A 25159-nucleotide genomic window follows, 5' to 3' on the forward strand; every position below is an offset into this window, starting at 1 on the left:
TGGAAAAGGGCAGTGACTGGTGTCAGAGGGACAAGGGTTCAGAGGCTGGTCCCTTGCTACTAGCGACAGGACCATGAGGAAGTTTCTCTTACTGACATGGGCCCAGCGGTGTCCACGCTCACAAGCGTCGGTCAGCACGAAGTGCTCAGCACACACCTGGCGGGCATCAGGTACGCCAGTGTCAGCTGACCCTCGCTGACAGGTTATTACCGATCATCGCGGAGGGCGACTCTGGCCCAGAGGAGCTAAGTGATTCGCCCAAGGCCTTACGGTGAGGACAAAGCAGAGCTAGGACAGTGGGCGACCCCAGCCCTGCTCTCGTGCACAGTCGGGGGACCTGTGGTATGCGCTCCCTGCCTTCCTAGCTCACCCCCTGACCTCACTGTTAATCCTTTACCCCCGCCGTCCCTTCTTTCCCAGAGAGAGGCTTCTAGTCTGAAGACAGGATTTCCCCACATCCCACCTATCACTGCTGGATGCTCACTGTCCTCTTTCTCCCTTTCTGGTTCTTTCTGCCATGGAATTGGAGCCCTAATTCTTATCCATCCCTGAGCGACTGCAGGGACCCTGGGGGAGCTCACAGAGCTAAGATGTGAGCTGGCTGCCGGCCTGCTAGCCCTCAGAGGGCTTTCCGTCCTTCCTCAAGCACCTGGTTCAGGCTGTGGGCTCCCAGAGCACGTGGGTGCTAAGGACCTTCCTCTCAGCCCTAGGGCTGCATGCACCCCCAAAGGGTTGCTCTCTTCCTCTGAAAGTAAGGATTCTTTACCTCTAGGCTCAAGGCGTGAATTCTCATGATATCAACACAGTTACAGTCACGAGAGGGAGGCAGTTTCTCTAAGGTCCACGGAAGTTCTGTGAGTTAGAGGGAGGATACTACCTTTGGGGAATGATGTTTCCCACAGACACTGCAAACCTAAGCAAGCTTACAGCCTGGGCTACACTCGGGAGGGCGGGGAGAGCCAGGCTGGCATCAGGAGGTCTGGGCCTCCAGGTCACTGTGTTCCGGCTGGCCCTTGTCCCTAGCAGACACCTCCCAGAGTGGCGACGCTGTCTGGACTATCTCTAGGAAAGTCAGTGTCAGGGCTGTGTCCCCTGTGGGGCTCTGCCGGGTTGGTGGTTCACCTATCGACCAAGACATGCCAGCTGGTGGCTGAGACACACCCCGCAGAGAGGAGGGGAACAGAGCGAGGTGACTAAGGCTGGGGCAAGGAAAATCAGGGTGAGCTAAGGGGCTCATCCCTCCAGCGCTGTGTGCCCGGCTGTGGGGGAGAAAGCATATCCAGCCGTGCCAGGTAGGACAGACCCAGCCAGGCCCTGGGCAGGCAGAGCAGGACAGGGAGGAGAGGCGCTCCGACAGGCAGAAGGACCTTCTTCCCAGGGCTCCCGGCTCCGGACACAGGATGGCTGCAGTCTGGGAACAGCGGCACCTCCCTTTGACAAGGAATGCTGTGCCAAGACATGCCTCCCACGGGCTGTGGCAGGGGAGGGCTGGTGTTCCCCTGGGGAGCTGACGCAGAGAGGAAGCAGGAGGGGGGACCGAGGGACGGGGGCTCAGGAGTCATGTTGGGCAGGCAGCACCCACTGCCAGTCGTGTCTGCAGAGGAGGGGCCAGGGTGGACCCCGAGGGCAGGGGAAAGTGTGAGTGGTCACCTCTGAGGCCGGCTGGGAGCTGGGCCAGCGAGATTACGCTGCAGCTTTCTATGGCAGACCGTGAGGCCCTGCGGAGTCAAAGGTTCTCATCTCTCTAAAGGTCATTTTTTTTTTTTTTTTTAATCTTGACTGAGGTCAGACTGCCATTTATAAAGAGATTTCCTGTGCTAGGCCCCTGTGAATCTAAAACCCCAAACCGTCTAGGTGCCTTCCACTTGCTGCTTGCATTAGGAGCCAGGGCTCGAGAGGGGGTGCTTTCCATTGTCATCCGGGAGACGACAAAGTATCTGGCACCTACCACACTGCAGAGCACACAATGCTTCAAAGGGACGAGGAGGGTGAATGACGGAGTCTAGGAGGTCCCAGGAGGGGACCGGAGGGACCGTTTCACAGGAGGGGCTGTGCCGAGCCTCACCCAGAGAGGGAGTGCAGCCACGCTCCTCCCCCTGCCAGTGCAGCCTCAGCACATGACGCCGGTGGGACCTGTGGGTGGGATGGGACGGACACCCCGACACCTGGAACATCAGTCCTGCACGGTGGTCGGCAAGCAAGAGCGCTCTCGCCCTCTCCCTCAGGTGGCATCTGGCAGCTGGTGTGTTCAGAGCCCACAGTACAACTGTGCCGTCCGGTGTGGGTGAGGGGCCCCAAAGCCCTGGGACCACCACGTGGTGGCAATCCCTAGCTCTCAACGGCCCCCTTGTGCACCTGAGACCGCATCCCCTGCATGAATGGGGGTCCTCGTCACCACCGAACAAAAACCATTTGCAAGCCTCTCTGTCCTCCCAGAGGCCTGGGTTCTACTGTGCTAAATTCAAGACCCGGCAGTTGTTCTGAAAGGCAAATAGCAATTTCTTCTTCCTCATCCCATAAACCAAGAGAAAGAAGTGAGCTCTGACCTAGTTTTACCACCAGCAATGCCCTAAAACTGTCCACCAGTGTCGTCTACACACGCACACATACGCATGACTCACATCGTTGCTTCCTCGCCCCCATGCCCCGTCCTATGCTTTCTAATAATGCACTCACTCTGTGCCGGACCCTTTACCTACAGTAACAACCCCCATGAACCCCATGTCACAGATGAAGACAAGGCACACAGAGGTCAAGTCACACGTGGGTCACACCCTCAAAGCAGCGGTGCAGGGACGAGCCACGCTGCCTCTGAACTCCCGTCAACGGCCCTCCCGTCCCTCTGTTACAATTAACTGTGGCTGCACTGGATTCTGCGTGTCGTCCAGGCTGTGCATGCTCGCTGACACCTGAACGCTCTGCCGGGCTGCGTATTACAGACGAGGGCTGGGGAAGAAGGTCCCCCACCCCTGGCTGGGGTTATTACCTTCTTGCTGAGCTGGTGGTTCTCCTTCTCCAGCTCCCCGCACTTCAGGCTGCTCTCCTCCAATGCCAGGGATGCATCCCGCAGCCCCTGGATGGTGCTCTGGAGGCCCTGGTTCTCCTTCTCTAGCTTCAGGATGCGGCTGGAGGCACACTCGTTCAGCTCGAACACGAACGACTTCCTGGAGGCTGAAGCACAAAGCTGGGTCAGAGGCCAGGTTCCAGGAGCCTCTGCTCCTGCCTGCTCTCTACCTCCTGGCCCTGAAATGAGGCCATCAGCTCCCATACCCTACATGTGAGGGGCCCAGGAGGGGCTCCCAGGGGCTGGCTGGGTGCCTCACCCCCCCATTCATGTGATGCGTGTGGTCGGCACCCGAGAGTCCCTCGCACAGTGACAGTCCTTCTCCTGGCTTAGCTGGGGTCTGTTAGGGGAGCAAGCCAGCGCTTAAAAAGAGAGCAGGTCACGGTGAAGAAGGCAATGCAAAAGTTACAGACTGGCTGCTGGGAACCTTTTTTACCAGGCTGCTAACCTGCCTGGGCAGCTCAAGGACTGTAGAGACAAACAGATGGCAAATCAGTGACATTTCTGTGCCAGCTCTGGAAGGGTCAGCAGGAGAGGCCCGGTAATCAACTAGTTATGTCTGCCACGAGTGGTAGGTGGCTGTATGGGTATGTATGCCCAGTACCGGCCATCCTGTGGACAGAAATTTTGTAATTCCACAACCGTATGGGGAAAAAATGAGATGGTATATGTAAATTGGTTTAAAATTCTAAGTGAGAGGAAAATGTGAGTTAAAGACAAAAAAAGGCAGATTCTCTATACTGCTTCGAAACAGCTCAAATACAAGTGAAGAAGGGGGCACAGACCCAAGAGTCATGAACTGGAATTCTTGGCCCCCGTCCTGCCACAAAACAGCTGAATGACATTAGGTAACTCGGGGGGGGTGGCTTTTTTGGAAAGTAAAAAGGAATGTATGTGAAAGCCCTTGAAAGAAGGGACTGGGGGGAGGGGGAGCAGTGGTGCCTCAGTGGCTCAGTCAGTTAAGCATCTGACTTCAGCTCAGGTCATAATCTCAGGTCCTAAGATCAAGTCCCGCATCGGGTTCCTTGCTCAGTGGGGAGCCTGCTTCTCCCGCTGCCTGCCACTCTCCCTGCTGTGTGCTCGCTCTCTCTCTCTCAAATAAAATCTTAAAAAAGAAAAAAAAGAAAGACGAGATCAGGGTTGTCCCATCCTCATCTGTCCCGTCAGTACTGCCACCTGCTCAGCTCCGGGAGCCTTACCACACCTTGTCGCTAACACAGCCTCCCCCACCTGCTTCTTATTCATCACACCAGGGGCTGGAGGTACATAGAGGGATTGGCTTTCACAGCAGGCACATCAAGCCGCAAACGAAACGTGCGCATTCGGATCCTCTGCCTGATCATAAGAACTAGAAGGCATCTGCATCCCTCTTCAAGTTCCCCTCATCCACTGAGGACAGCAGGACAGACCCGACCAGCCAGTGTCCTGAAGACCCCAAGCAGCGACAGGCACGCAGCAGTGCCGGTGGACGACCGTCCCCGCGCCGACGCACATGTGAGCACACGTGCTCTCGGGGTACACAAGCGCGTGGAGGGCTCTGCCTCGACCACGCTACAAACGCATCGAGCCTGACCTAAGAGCCCGGTGACTCAGAACCTCAGACCGTATCTGCAGCATCCGTGGGGAAAATAACATTTTTAAATTTTGGAGAAATACACGGAACACAAAATTTACCGTTTTAACCACCCTCCGCGTACAGCTCGGTGGCATTGGATACATTCTCACTGCCCTGCAACCATCCCCGCCGGCCGCCTCCAGACTCTGTCATCATCCCAAGCTGAATGAAGCTCTGTACTCTCGGCATCAACGTGATGGTTCCACACATTAAACAATAGAATTGAGTACAAGCCTCATTTCCTCTTCAGTGAAAGGCAGACCCTCAGAGACCAGGATGAGGACACAACAGTTTATCACAAACAAAACCAAGGGCTCTTCACCGAGGGCCACACTCGTTAGCCCCTCCAGCAATCGGAGGTCGTGGGACAGGGGTGCATGTATGAGCGTGTGTGTGCACGTGTGCGTGTGTGTGCATATGTGTGTGGGGGACAGATTTTGAGCAAGGCAATGAGAGGAAAGGTGCCCCTTATGGAGTGCCCATGGGCCAGGCACAGTGTAACCCTTCACACCTCCTGTCACTGGATAGGGCAATCCTGTGTGGCGGCTTCGTTACCCCCATTTTGCAGATCATCTAGCCAGGGAGGTCATCTGGCCAACTAGTTCTGACTCGAGAAGCCGCCACAGCACACAGGCACAAGTACATTCAGGCTTTGCTCCCATTATGCCGCCATTCAAACCAGCGCCCGTTAGCTACCAGCTGAGCACGAGGAGTTGGGAACACCAAGAATAAATCGTCATCAGTGACCTGAAAGGGCTCACAAACATACTTAGTCTGAATCGGTGAGGCTTGGACCCCATCGGCCTCCCTAGTCTCTCACGGAAACACTCGCGTGTGGTCTGAGACTGTCCTAGGCAGCCTGCACCACTTCTCTGCTCCTCCAGGGGGCAGCGGTCCTCCCCAGTGGACCTCAACTCCCAGAGCAGGGAATCCCTGTGACACCCCCCCACCCCACCCCACGGCACCAGGCACCAAAGCACGGACAGAACTAACTTCTCCCACAGATTAACAGATTTCAGGTTTGGAGCTCGAAGACAAAAAACACCCAGCTGTTCTCAGCAACGTTCCCATTACGCTTAGGCATGGATGTTTCCTAGAACTGAAAAAGCCACTCCCAAACTAGCCGAATGCCCTACCAACGCTCTATAAAGTCCTAAGTAAACATTAACTCGCACTATCAGGTGCACGAGTACTATTTTTGAACAAAGGAACTGGCTCATTGTTTGCCTAGTGCTGGAGCTTTTCCTGCTGCAGGGCTGACTGCTGCCCCACCCACCTGCCCCGGGCCGACACCTCGTCTGGGGTGCTGGGCAGTGGCGGCCACGCAAGCACAGTGGGGAGAGGAAGAGGCCGGGTCCTGTGAGGAGCAGCCACTTAGCAATCCCCCTCCAGAGAGACAGAAAACAGACTGCATCCATCTTGCCCAATTATGCAAATGAACAGAGGAAATAATGCCCGGGGCCCAGCTATAGAGCAGATTAATGACCGCTGGGGATGTCACCTGCCATCCGGAGCTCTCAACCATCCACAGACAGGCCTAAGAAGCCCTCTGGGGGCCAGCATGCTGTAATCTGGGAGCTCCTAGGACTGTCCATATGGGAAATGAGAGAGCGGGCAACACTTAATTTGCATTTCATGTCCTGACACCGAGGCTGCCAGACCCCTCATGTTCTCCTTGGGGAGAACTGCAATGAAACCATTCCAAATGGCACTTGAAGGAAATCCTATTTACGTGGGGCGAGGGGAGAGACTGACATGAAGATTTCTGAGTCAAGTGTTCAGCTCCCTGACTGAGGACGACGCTACGGCCAGGCTGGCGCAAGACATGGGGCGCTACCCACCATCGGACAGGTCTGCGTTCTTGGACAGCTGCTCCAGCTCCCAGCCGAGGTGGACCGACTCGTTCATGCTCTGCTTCTGGGCTATCTCGAGCACCATGTTTTCCTCCAGCAGCTCCTCGATTCGCTTCTTGTCCGTGTCCCGGTCCTGGCGCAGGAAGAGGAAGGAGTGAGGCCCCAGCCCTGAGACACCTGCCCTCATGCCCCCAGGATGAAGGGACTCCAGCACTTGCTCGCTGCCAAAAAAACCACGGCTGGAGGGAACCGTCTCCAACCCAGGGCCAGCTGTGAGAGTTCCAGCCACTAAGACACCCTGCCCCGGTGACCTAGGTGCTGAACAGAGCCCCGAGGTCCCTAACTGGTCTGCACAAAGTGACATACCACGCAGGGCTTTAAAGCAAGTCCCGTGAGGATGGGCGGCTTTGTGGCCCTCGCGCAGGCCCAACACGCCTTGAAGGGGCTCACGAATCACAGCTCGACCCACACCGCGAAGCCAGCAGAGAACCCTTCTTGCAACAGACACACCCGTACATCCATCCTTACAGAAAAGCAGGAGCAGCCAAGGCCCCTCTTGCGGGCGTCAAGTGCTGCCCCCTCCACGGCCCCGAGGCCACCAAGGCGGCGGCAGCGTGAGCCCAGGGGTGAGAGCCCGGAGCAGGGCACAGCGTAAACCTGGAACGGCCCTGATGCGTGTGGGATGGGGTGACGGGAGCCGCCAGTACCAGTTCCAGGTCGTGGAGCTTGGACTTCAGCTGCAGGTTCTCTTTCTCCAGCTCGTGAACTTTATCGCCCCGGGCCCGGGCCGCGCTCAGCTGCTCCTCCAGCATGGCCTTGGTCTCGATTAAAATGATGTTGTCTTCTCTCAGCTCCTGCTCCGCAAAGACACACACGAGAACTGTCAGGCGAAGGCACCCGGTTCACGACAAGGGCTCGAGGCCCAAAACACACGCTACGCTGCAGGGGTGAGGCCACTGCGGTGGGGGATCGGGGAGGTGGTAGGGCTCCACCTCTCAGCGCCTTCACCTTTCCCACTCCCCCAGGCCAAACAGGCGTTCTCTACTGAAAGAGAAAGTCCACGCCTCGGGAAGATGTCTGAATTCAGTGTCTCCTTCCGTGGACGCTTCCTCAGTGTCTACTTCATGCCGCCAGTGGTAGCAAGGCGTCTGGCATTTGTAACCTCATCTGGGCGGACGGACAAGTGGACGCTGCCGACCGACACGGGACCTGGCTGAGCCCCACTTCCTTAAGCAGGAAGAGGTGGGGCTGAGAAACGGTCCCAGGCTCGAGGGCTGAGTCCCGTCCTCAGCAACACAGACTTCGTGATCAGGGTCCTGGGAGAAAGGAGCTGTTGAGATCAGCTTTTGTTCCATACCCAGCTCCTATGGGAACAGTCTACATACATACTCTTGGACAAAAAACGGTTCTTAGCAGCCTCCTGGAAATGGGGAGTCTCTGAGACTTCAGACACAAACAAATGGGAACCCCACAAAGAAGTACCGCGCGCCCCGTGTGTCAGGCACGTGCCGGGTGTGGAACACGAGGGCCGTCTCCTCACAGAGCCCCTTCATGCACGAGAAGCCGCTGGACTCTCACCAGGCGGAGTTCAGCTCATTCACCCCATTTCTCCTCCCCTCCACCCCAGTTATGGGGCTTCTTGGTTCCTCCTCTCCCCGGAGCCCCTCCAGCACCACTCAGTATGGTGGGGGGACTGAATTTCCCCCAAATGCCTTCACGGCGTGCAAACACGCACGCGCACATGTGGGGATGTGTCTGCTTTTCTCGGTGGCAGAGTTTTCAAAGGCTTGTCCCCCTAACAACTGGGTAGCTCTGCTTATCCACTCCGTGTTCATTTTCCCTGCATTAAAGATTCCTGGTAGAGGGGAAACCACATGCCTTCTGATCAGTGGTCACGGCTCTGATCAAAGGCTGGCGGCTGTGAAGGGTTTAAGCTCAGGATTACCGAAGTGCCCTCTTTCTGCTGGGAGACCCTGTCCACCGTGTGGCTGGCCCTGCGCTGGGCGCTCCCTGCCCCCACCTCCCTCACTTGGCCCAACAGCCCCAAGACGGAGGCAGGGACACTGTCTTCCTACAGATGAACAGGCTTACTTGGGTTCATAAAGGAATGAGCCCAAAGTCACGAAGCTGGCAAGGGGCGAAGCTGGAACTTGAATTCTGGCCCGAGAGCTCCAGACTTGTGTTCATTCCACTGCCCTCAGCTGCCTGCAATCCATCCTCAAGGGGCTCATGGGGAAAGAGGCCCAGACCAGCAACAATGAGGTGAGCCAAAGCACATAGGGGGTTTCAAGCAGGAAGAAGGCCCAGCCACTGCCCCCACTGTTCACACCCTGAGTTCCAGCAGGCCCACCCGCCAGCACTCCCCATATCACCTCACTGCTGGGCCCTCAGCTCCCACAGCACAGGCTGTCCCTTCAGCCTCACAACCAACCTCTAACCAGCCTGCAAAACCCAGCCTGAGTTGCCCCCTCTGAGAAATGCTTGCAAATTCACTCTGTCCTGCCTGCTGAGCCAGGTACCTGGGCTCCCAGAGTGCCCTGGACACATCATGAGGCAATGCGGCCTTCCCTCCTTCCCCAGACCGTAAACTCCTCAGGGTAGGGCTGTCCCACCTCTGCTCTTGTGGGCCTCAGAGATGTGTCCAAAACACCTGTTGGCCAAATCATGCCATGCGGGGGCAGTCAGAGGACATATGACATGGGCACTTAAGGACTCAGTGACTTCCAACAGGCAGGGATGGATAAGCGTGTGCAGGACAGAAATACAGCATGGAACACGATGATTTCTAACTACTCAAATTCTCCATCCTTTGGCCTCCACCTCAACCTCCACCGTATATAAGGCAACAGAAATACCTCAGCTCGCCTCGTACACCCCACGACCTCAGAAGTGAGAAATCAGATCTGCACGAAGTTGTGCCCGAGCTCCTACATCGAGGCAAGGGCTCCGCCTGGAGGGCTGAGAATCCTTATTCCTCACCCCTGGGCAGCTGCCCGAAGCCAGCCCGCCCCCCTGCAGACCTGACCTCGACTGAACCGGGAGGCTATTTAAAGGCCTGACCCAGCCCTGCAAACAGCTGAGGGGCCACATTTAGGCCGTCACAGGCCAGGCCTGACGGCTGGTCCCCAAGGGGCTTGAGAGCTGCCACCGCTAATCTGGCCTGGTAACCGGGAGCAGTGACAGGGGATACGGGCTGACGGGCTCTGGTTCCCAGGCCTGCCAAGGCGCTGCTAGCCATGAGACGTGAAGCAAGTGCATGTCCCTCCATCGGGGATGCCTCCCTTTCTACGATGGGCACCCCGACAGGGCTCATACGGGATCAGAGGCAATAATGCACGTGAAGTATTCCGCGCGTGGTGCCCGAGGCCCAGTGAGCAGACTGGCTGTCACCATCTCCTCGCACCGCTGTAAGACCTCCAAGCATCCATCCACCAACAACCGGCGAAGACTTGCTGCCACGGGGCCTCCCTGACCCCCAAGAAGCACCAAACACCAGAGGCAGTGGGGGCGGGGTAGGCTGGGAGTTGGGGGGAGGTGGAATCAAACACAACCCATTCCTCCCCGCTGCGCTCAAACCACAGCACCCAGAGCCTCTCTCAGGCATCTAGAGCGACCGAAATCCAGCCCATTCAAATACACAGAGAAACACAAAGTCACAGGTGGGAACAGAAGATCAAGGCTCCAAGGTTCTCATTCCGTTCCCTGAGTCTGAACATTTCCCCACTTACCGCATGATGTCCGAATTCTCACATGGGCTGCTGGTGGCGGGCCCCCCCCGCCCTTCCATCATCACCCCCCTCCTCAAGTCCCCCCATTTCACCTCTCCCTGCGCCCCCTTTGTCTCTGCGAACCCCCCTCCCTTATTTTCTTCCTCATCAAGGCTGAGGCCCTGCAGGCAGACGGACACGTTCCAGCGCCAGGTCCGCCTCCTTACTGACAGGGCCAGCTACACGAGGTGTGAATGAATCCTCAGCTTTCTCATCTGAAAAAAATGAGAGGAACCCGCAGTGGCCGCTAAACCTTGTGGGCCCCCATGAGGTTTACGTGTGATGATGTGGCTGGAGCTTAGCCTCTCATGGCGGGCGGAAAAATCTCCCTAAATGCGGTTCTTACTGCTCATCGAAAACCCTGCTGTGCACCTACCCGGGCCAGACCACAGCTCCACATTTTTGGCTTTCCAGATCATCGGTGCCTGTCACAGCTCCTCAACTCTGCGGGTGTACCAAAAGCAGCCACAGAAAACACGTGAATGGATGGATTTGGCGATGTTCCAATAAAACTTTATACTTACAAGAATGGATGGGGGGCCAGACTTCACCCTTGGATGGACTGGAGTTTGGCCATCCCCAAGCTACACAGCATGCTCGAGGACTCAAGCTCAAGGTCAGTGAGGCACAGACCCGGGCTTCCAGGAGCTTCTGGTGTGGGTGGGACACAGGAATGCACATCATCACGGCAGCACATGGTGAATTCTGCTGGGGGTGTGCAGGGGGCCTACGGGAAACGTGAAGCGGGAGGCCCCGGAATGCGGCCCAGAGAGCTTGGCCTACCCTCTCCTCATCTGGCCCTGGGGAGGTAGGCTGGGCCCAGGAGGCCTCAGAGGGGCACTGGGGGACCTGAAGGGGACTCAGTATGGCCGGAACAGAGTCCCATGGGGGACCAGAAGTGGGTGAGTGCCAGACAAGGGGCAGAGTGTGGATTTTATCCCAAGAGAAAGGCGTAGGTGCCCAAAGAACTCTTAGAAGGGTCACTGTGGTGGCAGGACAGAGGGATGTGAATGAGGACAGATGGAGGCTGGACAGCCAGTTCAGATGCTTATGGAGGGCATCCTGTGTGCAGGCCCTGGGGTCAATGAGCAACAACAGAGAAGGGGCAAAGGCCCTCACTCACTCTTCATCCTGCCTGCGGGCAGCAGCAGGGACATGCTGGCAGGTGGGGAAATGGGCTCTGGAAGATGGGGAACACCTGGGGCAGGGCTGGGGTGGGCTGGACTGCTCATGAACGTAGCTCCTAACTGCCTTGCCAACCACCCACCCCGCCCCTCGCTGCAAGATCGGTTCCCAAGTCTCACCAGGATAAGCTGAAAATATGCTCGTATGTTATCCAAGAAGCCAGGCACCCCCTTTTATAGATGGGGGCAAGCCTCACCCAACACCCAGCAAGGGGAGTGGCAGTTAGGACTGTGCCCTGCTGGGTCTCCACCTCTCAGACTATGTTTACTTTGGAGCCAGCACTGCCTAGAAAGCCATAAATCTCAGAGGCGTGAGGACAAGGCCCATCTCACTTTTACCCTACTTAGGACGCACATGGCAGCAACGCACCTGCCCTTTGCTGTCAGGAATTTCAGCCAAAAGCAAAACACGGGACAAGAGGAACCTCCAGGCAGCCTCTCTGCCTCCATTGTCCTCCCATAGGGCCCACTGGCAGCAGTGAGGAGGGACACCTGCTTGCAAAGGGAAGTCAAGGACCACCGGGGCACCCACCGCATGCTTCCTGCTGCACCTGCGGATGCCCACGCTGCCTCCTCCTGTCGCATGAACCCTTAAGTAAACTAGACTAGGAGCCACAGAAGAGCTGCCAGAAGCTTGGCAACAAAACGTGGAAACTTGTGGTCCATATTTTTCGAACCAAAATCAACCCTGCCCTCGCCCTGAACTCCAAGACCTTTTATCGTTTCCTCCCATGCGGCACTAACACACGCTGCCTGCCCGTGAGATGCGTTACTGTGCTTCTCAGCAGTGAGACTGGCCAGGCTCTCGGGGAGGGCACCTGGGCCACCTGCCACTCCCTGCGTCTAGAAGCGGGTCCCCTATAGGGTAGGTATCCACAGCATGAGCTGGCCTGAACACAACAATTGTGCTCTTCTTGCTGCCCTTCTGCCCGTTCACACCTAACACCACTCCATTCTGGAGGGGACAAAGGTGCCTGATCCTTCCTGTCCTTCTCCCCAGGCTAAATTTTTCTATTGCTGAGCAGTGGGGCTTTACCCGACTTGTGGGGTGATTACGACGTGCCTAGTGTGTGCCAGGCCCCGGGCATGCAGTCGAGATAAGACCCAGTCCGTGCCTAAGGGGCTGGAGGTGAACACAGGAAGCCTCCGGCCAAGCTCCACCCACAGGCTGGCCGTCAGCCCTGCCCACCCCGCCTCTGGCAGAGAAAAGCCAGCAGGAAGAAGAGTGCCCTGTCCATCTACGACTGGGGGCCGCATGCCTGACAGTGCAGAAGAGCCATCTGGGAGAGAGCCTGCGGAATGCACATTCCTAGGGGCCACTCCCAGGATCTAGGGTGGTGCCCAGGAATCTGCATTTTGAACAGGCCTCCTGAACAGACTGGGACACAGGTAGATACAGACCACACCTTGCGAAATAGAGATCTAACACTCACAGAGAGCAGTTGCATAGCTTGAAACTGATTAATACTTTAAATCATTTCATTATTAAATTGATGTCAATCACCTATCGGCTTATTCAGAAGAGTTAACGCCCACTGCTGTCTTTTTACTTCCCCTCCATATTGTGCCGTGGAGATTTTAAAGGGTGCTGAAGAGTTGAAATAAATATTCTGAACGTCATGCGCACCCCCCTGGATTCTGTAATTAGTGTTTCACTCTATTTGCTTTGTCACACGTCCACCCATCTACCCAGCTCTCCGTCCGTTCTGTCTTTGGTTTCTGGATGTGTACGCATCATACTTTTCTAACCTCAGGTTTTATCACATGCAGGCCAATCTCAATTCACAGACACATTTCTGTATGTCACCGAGTACTTCTAATTGCTTAGAAATCATTTAGGAATCTTATGGGGGAATCCCTTGGAAATGGGCATCAGCACACCCTGGAAAATCTGATTTTCCACATAGAGCTGGGCAACCTTGTTTACTGAAACACAAACGCGGTCCCATCAGACACACCAGCGCATCGAGGCAGCGCTGCCCCCGACACGAAGCACTAGAGGGACTGAGTGGCCCAAGCCTGGGCCCCCGCACCCGGGGGCAGACAGCCCACCTCGATCCCTGCAGGCCCCCAAATACTGCTGGCTCATCCCAAAGCAACCTGTTTTGAGGTCTCTGAGCTGCACTCCAGGTTAACTTCCAACGCACATCTGAGCGCTCTGGTAGGCGGCTGGCCAGGGGGAGACGGCACAGGGATCTGAGAGGGTGGGGGGGCTCCACTGTGCCCCAGCAGCAGCCGGCTCTGCAAATGCTGCCCCAAGAAAACCCCAGACAGAATTCTTTCAACAAGTGTTCATCTACTGGTCTAGATGCGGAGCCTATATCCACAGTCAAAGCAAACAGACCCCCCACCTCGGGGCCTACGCCAGCGGCAGTCAGGGAAGCTGCAGCAGAAAGGGGGCTGGAACACCAGACAGACCTGGGTCTGCATGTGCAGCCAGTGGCCCTGCACCGTCCGCTCAACCTCCCCGAGCTCAGCTCGTCCCCGGGGCTGCTGTGAGACGAGAATGAGAGCACACGGTTGTCACTCTACTAACTGCTCAGCCCCTCCTGGCCTTGTGCCAGGGAGTGGGCAGAAGGCGGCGGGGCCATTCAGGCTGATAAAATCTGGCTGGTAGACTTCTCATAGCCTATGGCATCCTGACGCCCCTTGTGATCTGTTCTCACCCAGCAACACGCATGTGCTTCTGAAATACACACGACACTATTCCCCTCTCTAACACGCTTCCTGAGGATGGCACGTACCTTCCGTGACTGGGGCCTATGACCCCGCCCCCAACAGTGAGCAAGGCTCATGTAACTACTTCAAATCTAAGGATGGGTGCCCAGGTACTCCCGTCCGCTGACCCCTGTTAGCATGGGCCTCGGGAGCACAGCAAGAAGCATCCTCTCCACAGTGGCTGGAACTCCACGGACCAGTCCCAATGCATCAGCCAGCCTGGGCTGCAAAGCGTCTGCACACCCACTGCCTGCCCCCAAGTCAACATCTCACGCAGACACACGCTGTTCCTCTTGTGGTTAATAAAAACTAAAGCAAAATTTAAGGCATTACCCATCTCACCGTTACTCTTCACTATGACATTCATCAATGTGAAAAATGTGGTTACTACAGAGAGGCATGAAATATGAGAATTGGAGAAATCTGAGGATGAGGGGATCCCAGGAGAAACCCTGAAGTCTGCAAGCTCCGTGAACACAGGCCATGCATCATCCTGTGTCTAGATCCCTCGCTGCTGGTGCAGGCCTTGGCAGCAGGCAGGCGCGAAGTGGCTGTGTCCGGAGGACCCCGTGAAGCTGCCTGGACAGGGCAGGCATGAACACAGAGATCAGAGACTGGATCCTGACATCCACCTGCTTCACCGGACAGAATCAGGATGAGAGGGGGAACCACACTCCACCTCTGATCCCATCTGGGGGCTGCATAAGGTCCCCACCATGCACAGGAGGGGCTGCTGGGGCAGCAGTCTGGGGAAATGGGTGGGACTGTCTCATTCTCCCAATTATGACATTTCTAGTAAGTGATGAGAGGCCCCGGTGTGTGCCCACGTCCCAGAACCTGTCTGTGCCGGGGATTTATGCCTTTCAAATTCAGCGGGGCCAGTGGACCGTTTCCAGGACAAAGCCAGAGCTGGTCTCCCACCCCCACGTGGGACTCAGGCCAAGGCCGCAGCACCAAAGGCGCCTTCTTGGCAGGAGGTAGGGTGTCACATTCCTCAGGGAATAGACACTCCTTGGGTACCAAATAGGCCCTGCACCACAGCCTCCCCCCCTCCTCCCACGGCCCAGGGGCAGGGCCCACCTGCAGCAGGAGAGCATGTCCGGGTCTTCAGCCACACAGCCCTCCCAAGCGTGCCTGCCAGCAGCACAGCTGGGAGAGGGCCACCGTGCTCCCCAGATCTGTGTCCAGTCCCCTCAAAAGCCTCCTGAGTGGCAACTGGGATTATTTCTTCCCAAAAAAGCCCACTTGCTATGTGCTGACATCCTGATTTTACCAGCTTATTACAACTACCTCCAGACCCCCTGGGATTGGTGACAGGGGCAAAAATCCCCAAATCCTTGGAAAAGAGGGTCCCAGAACCAGTGGCTGATGTGAGGCAGTCAGGGTGAGTGGCTGAAGCACCAGTGACCTCACCTGGGTCTTGGTCTCCAGTCCCCCGTTAGCCCTGACGCCCTACCCCGCCGTCCACCCAGAACCTGAGGATCCAAGTGGGTTCCACGGCTGAGGGCTCACTGTGGGATTTGCCCAAGTGCCAGAAATTCTGCCTCTTTCATCTGAAAAAACTCATGAAGTGGTAGGACTATCTCTATTTTATGGATGAGGAAACAGAGTCCTGGCAAGAGTTAACCACAGAAAACCAGAAAAAGAAGGAAGAAAAAAAAGAAAAATCCATGAGTAGATGGTCATCACTGTGGCATGAGGAGGGAGAAGGAAAAACCCTACAAGAAATCAGAGTTCTTCATCACAGAACCATGTTCTCTCCCCTCCCTCACCCCTCTGATGCCTCCAGCCAGGCAAGGAGCACAGAGGGGGCCTTCTGGGGACACGCAGATAGACTAAGGTACGGGGAAAGCATCGCCGTGGAGATACAATGGCCCCCTTTCCCCAAATCTTGCAGGTGCGTCTGGAAGGCACGGGCTCACCTCCATGCGGGCCTTGTAGAAGTCCACGTCGTGCAGCTTCTCCTTGCAGCGCACCAGCTCCATCTCCAGCCTCTCCACACGGTTCGCCTTCTCCCTCAGCGAGTCCAGCTCATCTCGATAGGCGCGAGCAGAGCGGGCGTCAGCCGCCAGCTGGATGTTCTGGAAGGTGGGGAAAGGCAGGGGAACCCAGCTTAGGGCACCCCTCTGCAGAGGGAAGAGGGGGCCAAGTCCCCGCAGGGCAGCGTTTCCAGGACATCCCAGGAGAAGCCATGTTCTGGTGGCCGGGCAGGTCCTTGTTGGGCAGAGGGTCCCCACACACTATCACGAAGACTCGTGGTCACCCCTCACAGCCATTCTCAGGACAGCTGGCTCTCGGGCAGTGCTGCTTTGGGCCGGACAGACACAGAGGCCTTTGCTGGAAGCCCCGGATGCTACGGTCCCGAACCTCCGGGCCTCAGTTACTGGGGAGTCCCCGCCACCACCGCCCCCTCCTCCTGGACATGCGTACAGGCCCTCCCGCTCACCTCCTGCTTGACTTTCTGCAGCTCTAGCACCAGCTGGTCCACCTCGTGCCTGGTGTCCACGAGCTGCTCCGTCTTCTCCTCCCTGAGGGGCAATTTGGAGGAACCGTGGTGAGGCCTCCTCAGCTAGCACCCCCACCAGCCCCCCACCTCTCGAGACCACAGCAGGGAGAGGGAAGGGGACGCTTCTGGGAGCGAGGAGTCTGCAGATGGAGCCTGCAAAAATGTTCCTGACTCAAATTCCTTTTCCATTTTTCACTTTTCAAAGGCTGCTCTCAAACCCCACCCACCAGACGCTGGATTTCCCTGAGGGTGCGGGGCAGGTAAGGAGCTCCAGCCACAGGTGCACTCCCCACAGACAGGCAGGCAGCAAGGGGGAGGCGGGCAGCTCCCGAGATGGGGTGAAGTGATAGTCACCTGCTGCAGGAGAGAGGGGACAGCAGATGCACCCGATGGGGTGAGCTGCATCCTCCCTCCAGCCAAGAACACACCCCCATGTGTGATCATTCCTGCCCCAAATGGGACTAGTGTGGACAGGAGGCTGCTTCTGCAGACAATCTGTAACCCGGACTGGCAGGAGCCCAGACAGGGAGGTGACCAGTCCACATTCAAACAGCGCCCAAGCTCGGGGCAGAGCCCACTGATGCTGGGGCCCACACTGGAGCACTCCAGCTGGCTACACCACGCAGACATGGAGCGCACGACAGACAGCGTCTGCAACACCCCCACGCAACAGCAGGAAGACAGCCTGGGGTCACTGAGACTCACAGCTCCTGCCTGACACGGCGCAGCCGGGCCTTGGTGTCGGCCAGCTCCACGGCCAGGTGCTGCCTGTCCTCGCTGGAGAGGCTGCTGGTGGGGCTGGGCGTGGACTCGGCGCTGGAGGACTTGAGCGGGCTGGGCGGCTGCTGCGTCTGCAAGTAGTCCCGCTCCTGGGTCAGGTCCACGATCAGCTGCGGCGGGGCGGGAGGGAAAGCAGCGGTCACAGCAGCGCGCCCCGCACGGTGCCGGCACGCACGCGGCCATGCACGCGGCAAGACAGGGAGAAAGTGAGAGGAGACGCCCGCTGGGAGCGAGAAACCACGAGGGAGGCAGGAGAAAGGAGTGCGAGTTTTTCAGAAGAGATGGAATATTCAGAGGGATGACCGGGAGCGTGTGAATGCAGGAGCCCCCCCACCCCGCCCAGAGCTCGGTGTTTCTAGGGCCTTCTCCTCCCGCTGGTGACGCACCTCCGTGCACTCGTCTCGCTCATCGATGAGCCTCCTGAGATGGAACACCATGTTCCTCGAGAGGGCCTCCAGCTCCTCCGGGGCCACGTCCGGGAGCTCCAGCCACTGCAGGTCGAACACATTCTCCTGGTTGTGGGTCACCTGTGGGCACAGGCAGACGCTGCGGAGGCCAGTAAGGAGCACCCACCTCCCCGCACAAGACGAGGCGGGGTCGCGGCTGAGTCACTCCACCGACACCAGCAACCCTTCGCCGACAGGTCTGCCTGAGAAGGGGGCTGCCTCAGCAGGTGCGAGCTGCTTCCACAAGCCGCTCCCGCTTTCAACACCACCTTTAAGAACACCTGGATTTTGCTTTCTTGTCGGAAAGCACTCCTACAATACAGTATTTCCCTAAGCAGCCCTCGGGTACTGTTCCTGGAGCACCATGGACTTCCAACACAAGGAAGGGCAGCCTCAGAGGCTCCAAGGGGGAGGAGAGGGACCGTGTGTTATTACTTCAAATCAAATGTGAATATGGCAAAAGTTAAATCAAAGGCTTATGTCAGAATGTTGGGCACGTGACAATTTAATTTTGGGGGGAAATAGGTCATTATCTAAAACCAACCTCAGGTAAGCCCATATCTCATCCCCACAGGGCACGTAAGATCATCTGGTTTCCCCTTTCCGTCAGGTGTGAGCGGAGGCCCACAACTACGTCGGTACTGGGCAGCCCCTCCGTGGCTGCCGCCAGCCTGACCTTCTTACACCTCCCCCTCCAGACCTACCAAGGGGGCAGAAGATCTATTTTGAGTGCCTGATGTCTCCGTTTGGGAAGAGAAGTATTTGCAGACTCAGGCCTCAACAGAGGAAAATAAAAAGAAACCAGGGCTATCCACTCAGTGAGGCACACCAACAGAAGTTCTTAAATTTTTCAGGGCAGTACACGGAGAGAGAAAATAGTTAAAAGAAAACAAAAGACAGGGCCCTTTAGTTTCTCAAAAGCCACCCCCCCTTTTTTACCTCTCCCCGCCTTACAAAGGAAAAACTGGGAATCAGCTGATCACGAAGGATCAGTAGAAATCTCATCCCGTGGTACAGGGCACAGTCAGAGCTGGGAGCGGAGGCTGGCTGCTGGGCCTGCCCCAAACCAAGGCTGGGGAAAGGCCTCTGTGGAGCAGGGCACAGGGGCTCAACCTCAGGTGCACGTCAGTCACCCGAGGAGCTTTTAATTGAAGGCTGGTGCCCGTCCTCGACTAGTTCTGACTCAGTTGGCCTCTCATGGGGTCTGGACACCTGAACGTTTAAGAAGCACCCAGTTAATTGTGAAGCCCAGCCCCCACCATCAGCCCCCACATGAGAGGCATGCAGGAATCCTTTCTGGCCACATCCCTTCTCTCTCTCTCTCTCTTTAACATCCTGCTGTCTGAGCAGGAAAAACAGCAAGTGGAAAGAACTGGTGAGTCTCCAGGACCCAGGCCCTGGAATAAACACAATTTTAAAAAAAAACAGACGTGAAAGGAAAAAAAGCAGAATCATTCTGAAGCTCACCACTGGTCAGCCCCTGATACAGGTGGCTGAGAATATCTGCTATATTACTGACTTTCCCTGATGGACCTCCTACCTGCAACGAGCTCCATTCATCTCCTGCCTCAAATCCTGGCTCAGAGCTCACCACGACCACACGCAGTGCCTTGGGCAGCTGCGGGAGCCCCCAAGCCCAGGAGCAGCCTGTCCCTGCTGCCAGCACGGGGAGCTCTGCCTTCAGCTACTCCTGCCAGTTATACACCTGCTCCTATGAACTCCTGCTCGTGTCTTTTGTGTGTCTCTCCTTCATCTGTCCAACTATACTGAAAGCGAAACTGTATCTCCTGAGATGATTCAAGCATACAGTGCTTTTTTTTTTTTTTAAGATTCTATTTATTTATTTGACAGAGAGAGAGGCAGCGAGAGAGGGAACACAAGCAGGGGGAGTGGGAGAGGGAGAAGCAGGCTCCCCACTGAGCAGGGAGCCCAACGCGGGGCTCGATCCCAGAACGCTGGGATCATGACCCGAGCCGAAGGCAGACGCCTAACGACTGAGCCACCCAGGCACCCCTATACAGCGCTCCTTTTGGAGAGAGGGTGTGGTGGAGGTCAGGGAAGGAAATTTTCAGGTGGGCACTTGTCTCTCCAGGCTCATTTTCCTGGGGAACCATGTCACCCTAAGGGCAATGGTGGAGGGGCTGCTCTTGGTGCAGAGCCCTCCCGACCCCATCCAGGAGCCTGGGTCTTTGCACACAGCCCTGGGACTTGCTGGTTTTTAACTCCCCAAGTGGGGGCGGCTTGTTTCTCTGCCATGTCACTGACAGAAGCAGAGAATCTCTCTCTATAAAGATCAACTATTCGAAGGAGGGTGACATTTGCCAGAAGACATTCTCAGGGTCTGTAAATCAAATTCTGAGCCTAAACCACTTGACAGTTCTTAAAAATAGTCTGAGTCCATATTAGGCAAGAAGAGGAAGCAAAAGAAGACTCGATTAAGGGTTTAAAAAAATTTTTTTTTCTTATTTTTACCCCATTTTAGCTTGCTGATGGTTACCTTGCCAAATAGAATCAATGTGTCTGAGGCATCTGAATCCTAATAGCAGAAGATCATTAACGGTGACAGACTCTCTAAGCTTTTCCCCGGTGGAGTGCGCCCAGCGCCATGTGGCCACAGGAGCGCCATCCACAGCCACGCCCCACGGGGCCACACACCTACCTCCTGTATATGGGCCACGATCCCGGCTTGGGTCTCAATGTCCAGCTGTTTGATTCTTTCGATAAATTCCTCTTTCCTCTCACACTGTGGAGGGTAACAGGTATCAAAGAAAGCCCCGTGCGAGGGCAACCCAGGGCCGCCCTGCCGCCGAAGTACAGTTTCAAAAGGAACTGCCCACCCACCCGCCCCCCAAGCCTTCTCCTTCATAACTGAGCAAGCTCCTGCCTTCCCCCCAGCCCTCCCACGGAGGTTTCTCTAGAAGTTGCTCCAACTACCTGTATCAGACCTACAGCAGAATCACCTGGGGGGCTCATCCCAGACTGACAACACCGGGGGGGGGTAGGGGGGATGCTGAAATCTGCACTTCGAGTCAGCTCTCCAGGGGAGTCTTAAACACGTAAAGAATAAGAACACCCAGTCTAGGCCAGGCGCTGGCAAGCTTCATCTGTGAAGGGCCAGTTGTAAAAAAAAAAAAAAAAAAAAAAAATCTCAGACCCAGTGGACCATTTGGCCTCAGCTCTGCCGCGATGGTGTGAATGCGGCCACAGAGTGTGTGTAAAAGAGTGAGCATGACTGTGTTCATAAAACTTCGTTTATAAACATAGGTGGCAGGTCAATGTGGCCACAGGCCATAGATCATCAACACCTGTTCTAGATGCTCCTACATGGGGACCCCATGGGTCCCCCCACCTGCCCTCTGGCCCGAGGCACCCTGTGCCAGACATGGCGGCCTCCGCTCTCTCAGGAACCCAAGAGCTCCCAGCTCATGACTCAAACCCAAGATGGCTGAGAGCAGGCCACCCCGCGCCCCGCCGGCCCCACCCGTACCTGGACGGCACAGCCCAGCACGAGCAGCAGCAGCTTCTTTATTTCCTCCATGCTCTTCCCTAAACCAAAAGAGCAACATAACTAGTTAAGCTCAACGGTTCATAAAACGTCACCAGGGATCTGTGTCTGCTGCAGGGGGGAGGGGAGATCAGCTCGAGAAACAGGAGTCTTTGTGCCCAGCGCTACCCCTCTAGGTATACACACGCCCATCTGTTTTCTTTGTATGAGTTTATTTTTATTTTTTTTTAAAATTTTTTTTTTTATTTATTTGACAGAGATAGAGACAGCCAGCGAGAGAGGGAACACAAGCAGGGGGAGTGGGAGAGGAAGAAGCAGGCTCATAGCGGAAGAGCCTGATGTGGGGCTCGATCCCATAACGCCAGGATCACGCCCTGAGCCGAAGGCAGACGCTTAACCGCTGTGCCACCCAGGCGCCCCTGTATGGGTTTATTTTTTAAACCAAATGGGAATTCCGTCCGTAGCGCTCTGTGGCCCTTTTCCATTCAGAGAGCGTAACTATCCTCTCGTGACAGTGAACTAACTTCAGTACCAGTGGCTCTTTTTGGTGTGTGGGAAGCAAAGCACAGGAGAGAGTCAACCCCAGGGGAAATACCGCGTCCTCCAAAATAAGGCTGTGTAGAACTCCACCTTTCCATCATGCGGGACGTCAAACAGACAAAGGAGAACAGCGGAACAAACCTCCCACCCGCATCACCCAGCTTCACGTGATCAACAGTTTGCACATCGGTTCCGCCCCCTCCCCCGCGTTCTCTGTCTCAGTGTTTGGCTGGAGTATTCTAGAGCAAATCCCAAACATATATGTGTCATTTTTTAAAAAAAGAGTTTATTCATTTCAGAGAGAGGGAGGGAGGGAGCGAGCGAGCCTGAGTGGGGAGAGGGGCAGAGGGAGAGGGAGAAGCAGACCCCCTGCTGAGCACAGAGCACAGCACGGGGCCTCAATCCCAGGACCCCGAGACCATGACCCAAGCCGAAGGCAGACGCTTAACCGACTGAGCCACCCAGCCGCCCCTATATGCATCGTTTCTGATGGTCTCATATCGACTTTGTACAAAGGCCACAAACTAATTCAACCAATCCTCTTCGAGAGGTTCAAGTTTTCGCTATTTTAATCTAAACAATGCTACAGAGAACACCTTAGTGGCTAGTTACGCACATCCTTACTTCCTTCTTTAATAAATTGCCCCGCTGAAAGGCTTTACCGTTTTGCTTTCTCACAACCGAAAAACAGCAAGTCCCAATCCCATCCTCCCACGCCTCCGTCCTACCACTTTTTCTCAATTTTGCCAGAGACGCCAAAAAACCTCATTTCACTGTTTTGCGCTATGTCTCCCCGATTATGCGTGAGGCCGAATGCACCCTCGTCTGCCTGCCTAGTCAGTTTCCACCACGTACACAAACAGTCAAATATTGGGCTCTAGACAGGCTCGGTCACCCGAAGAGGCGTGACTCCGACACGTCATACTCTGTCTCGCAGGCCTGGTCTCCGTATCTACGAAACGGTTTCCACACCTTACGATGTGATGAAGTGGGTGAGGTGCAAGGTTGCTTGCAGGTGAAAAACTCCACAGAGCTCACCCTTTCCTATTATGTCCTGTTCCATTTGGGGGAGAAGCGACATGCCACAAATAGCATGGTTTTCTTGACAGACTTACGGGCACCCGCTCACCCTGTGCAAAAATGGCCCAACATATCCCCAACCACCGCTGGGATAAACAAACCGAGCTGGATCCCAAGAATTAGTGTTGTGATTCATTTCCAGTCCTTGGGCGTAACGTGTGTGTGGAGTGACATGCGAGCTTGTCCTAGTATTTCTCAAGTGAGAAAGCACTCAAAACGGCTTTTCCCCGAGGTCATGGTTGAGTCTTACGTATGGGGGCTGGGCGTTAGCTCAACCAAAACTGCAGCCCCACTTCTCACCTTCCAGCCTGAAGGTGGGCAGGAGGCGTTGGGGGTGTGGGCCCCAGGGACCCTTCAGAGCACTCAGATCCACAGTCCTAAGAATACGGTTAAGGTCTGCCCTGCACATCAGCATACCGTGGTCAAGCCCTTCTCGTTGCTGATAAGGTGCAGAACTTTATCAACGTGTGAAGTGGAAAAATTTTCAGGCTAATGCATTTTTTTAACTGGAGGCCTTTTACTTGGCCCAAGAGGTTCTGATCCATAAACATAAATAAATACATGACCACAATGACTGACCTTCTGCATTAAAGCTGAGCTGATGATCAATCACGATTTTAGTTTTGATAACAAGGAAATACCTACCTGAATATTCAAAGCCTGCAATCAGTCTCACCAAAATCTTTCCCTGGCCACAGTGCTGCATCCAGCCCACGTGAGTGCTCTCACCTCTGTCCCCTCGGTCAGTCCCCAGACACCGGGCAAGCGCCCCTCATAAGCCTTTGGTGGACCTAACAGGTGCAGACCCACCCCCGTCAGCCGTCGCCAGTGATGATTCACCTTCCACAGGCCACGCGCTGGTGTATAACCAGCAGGGAGCGGACATGCAGGAGGAAAGCATTTGGAAGGTCTCAGATCGGCCCAGACGGAAGTCAGAGTTCACACGGCAAATCTTTACATACTCTGTTCACAGCAAAGGCCCCAAAGGTTCTAATGATATCATACTCTAAAAGAATTTAAACACCTCCGATGATCCAGGCTCCCAGCTCACGACGGATAAAAACAGCAAACCAACAGCGGGGACAAGCACGGAACAGGCCCAGTGCCAGCAGCAGGACATCGGCCAGTTACCTGACTGCAGGGAAGAGACCAGAAACCCTGTGTGCGCGCGCACACAAAGGGCTCGAACTACATTCTGCGGCTGCTCGGTGAAAGAACAAAGGGTTCTGTTCCCTCAGCACCAGCGGCCACACACAATGACGACCGTGAGTCACTCGCTCACTCGCACCCATTAGAAAAGTATGGAATTCCTGCTCTCTCTGTTTCGGAACAGAGTCGGGGCAAAGGTTTTAAAGGGAGAGAGTCTTCAAAAAATTTTCATGGAAAAAATTATTTAAAATGAACGTTTTAGCGATGAACAGGGTGCTAGGAAATTCACCTCCGCCCTCATTTTTTTTAAAGATTTTATTTCTTTGAGAGAGAGTGAGCGCACAGAGGAAGAGAGAGAGGGAAAAGCAGGCTCCCTGCCGAGTAGGGAGCCCAACTCGGGGCTGGATCCCAGGACCCCGGGATCATGACCTGAGCCAAAGGCTGATGCTTCACTGCCTGAGCCACCCAGGCGCCCGCCTCTGCCCTCATTCGAATGAAGCGGTGCTGTGTGCGCCCAGCCTCACCAGGCGAAGTGAGTACAAACACTGGCTTACCACAAACGCACCCTGTGACTTTTACCCCTACACAGATCCCTATGCAATTTAAATAAATTAGAGCACAAGTGCTCTCATTTCTCCCAGGAAGCTCCCAATTTCTCTCAAGATTTCAACAGTTAAGGCAAACTCCTGCTATTTTCATAAATCCGCCAGATTGTGGGTTTTGAATAGTTTTAAAACATACCAGAAGACTCTGCCCTGGGTCCCTGCCAGCGAGACTGGCTCAGTGACACAGTTAAGCAGGCAAAGAAGAAACAGACTTGCAGACAAACCCCTCCCAAGCACCTACTATGTGCCAGGGGTTCACTGAGCACAGAAATGGAGTCGACACGGTCCTCAGAGCTCAGACCAAGACCACCAGCAATTTTAAAAAGCTGATAAGCACTATGGAAACC

At 55.5% G+C, this 25159-nt stretch overlaps 1 protein-coding gene across 3 annotated transcripts in view; it reads right to left on the reverse strand.

The window, feature by feature from the left end:
• Nucleotides 1–25159, reverse strand: part of CCDC88C (coiled-coil and HOOK domain protein 88C) — a 124413-nt gene that overhangs the window by 40171 nt on the left and 59083 nt on the right. For all 3 annotated transcript variants that reach the window (XR_015721863.1, XM_045807611.2, XM_045807613.2), the window contains 9 exons: nucleotides 21421–21479; nucleotides 20593–20676; nucleotides 17874–18014; nucleotides 17413–17597; nucleotides 16648–16729; nucleotides 16124–16282; nucleotides 7240–7386; nucleotides 6521–6665; nucleotides 2987–3171 (listed from right to left, as the gene is read on the reverse strand). Coding sequence is in view for 2 of the 3 variants with exons in the window: in XM_045807611.2 (XP_045663567.2) it covers nucleotides 2987–3171; nucleotides 6521–6665; nucleotides 7240–7386; nucleotides 16124–16282; nucleotides 16648–16729; nucleotides 17413–17597; nucleotides 17874–18014; nucleotides 20593–20676; nucleotides 21421–21479 (1187 nt within the window). In the remaining variant the exon portion in view is untranslated. The remainder of the gene's footprint in view (nucleotides 1–2986; nucleotides 3172–6520; nucleotides 6666–7239; nucleotides 7387–16123; nucleotides 16283–16647; nucleotides 16730–17412; nucleotides 17598–17873; nucleotides 18015–20592; nucleotides 20677–21420; nucleotides 21480–25159) is intronic.

The sequence above is a fragment of the Ursus americanus genome, chromosome 26, assembly GCF_024610735.1.
Source record: "Ursus americanus isolate L20-20 chromosome 26, mUrsAme1.1.p, whole genome shotgun sequence".
Classification (NCBI taxonomy): Eukaryota; Metazoa; Chordata; class Mammalia; order Carnivora; family Ursidae; genus Ursus; species Ursus americanus.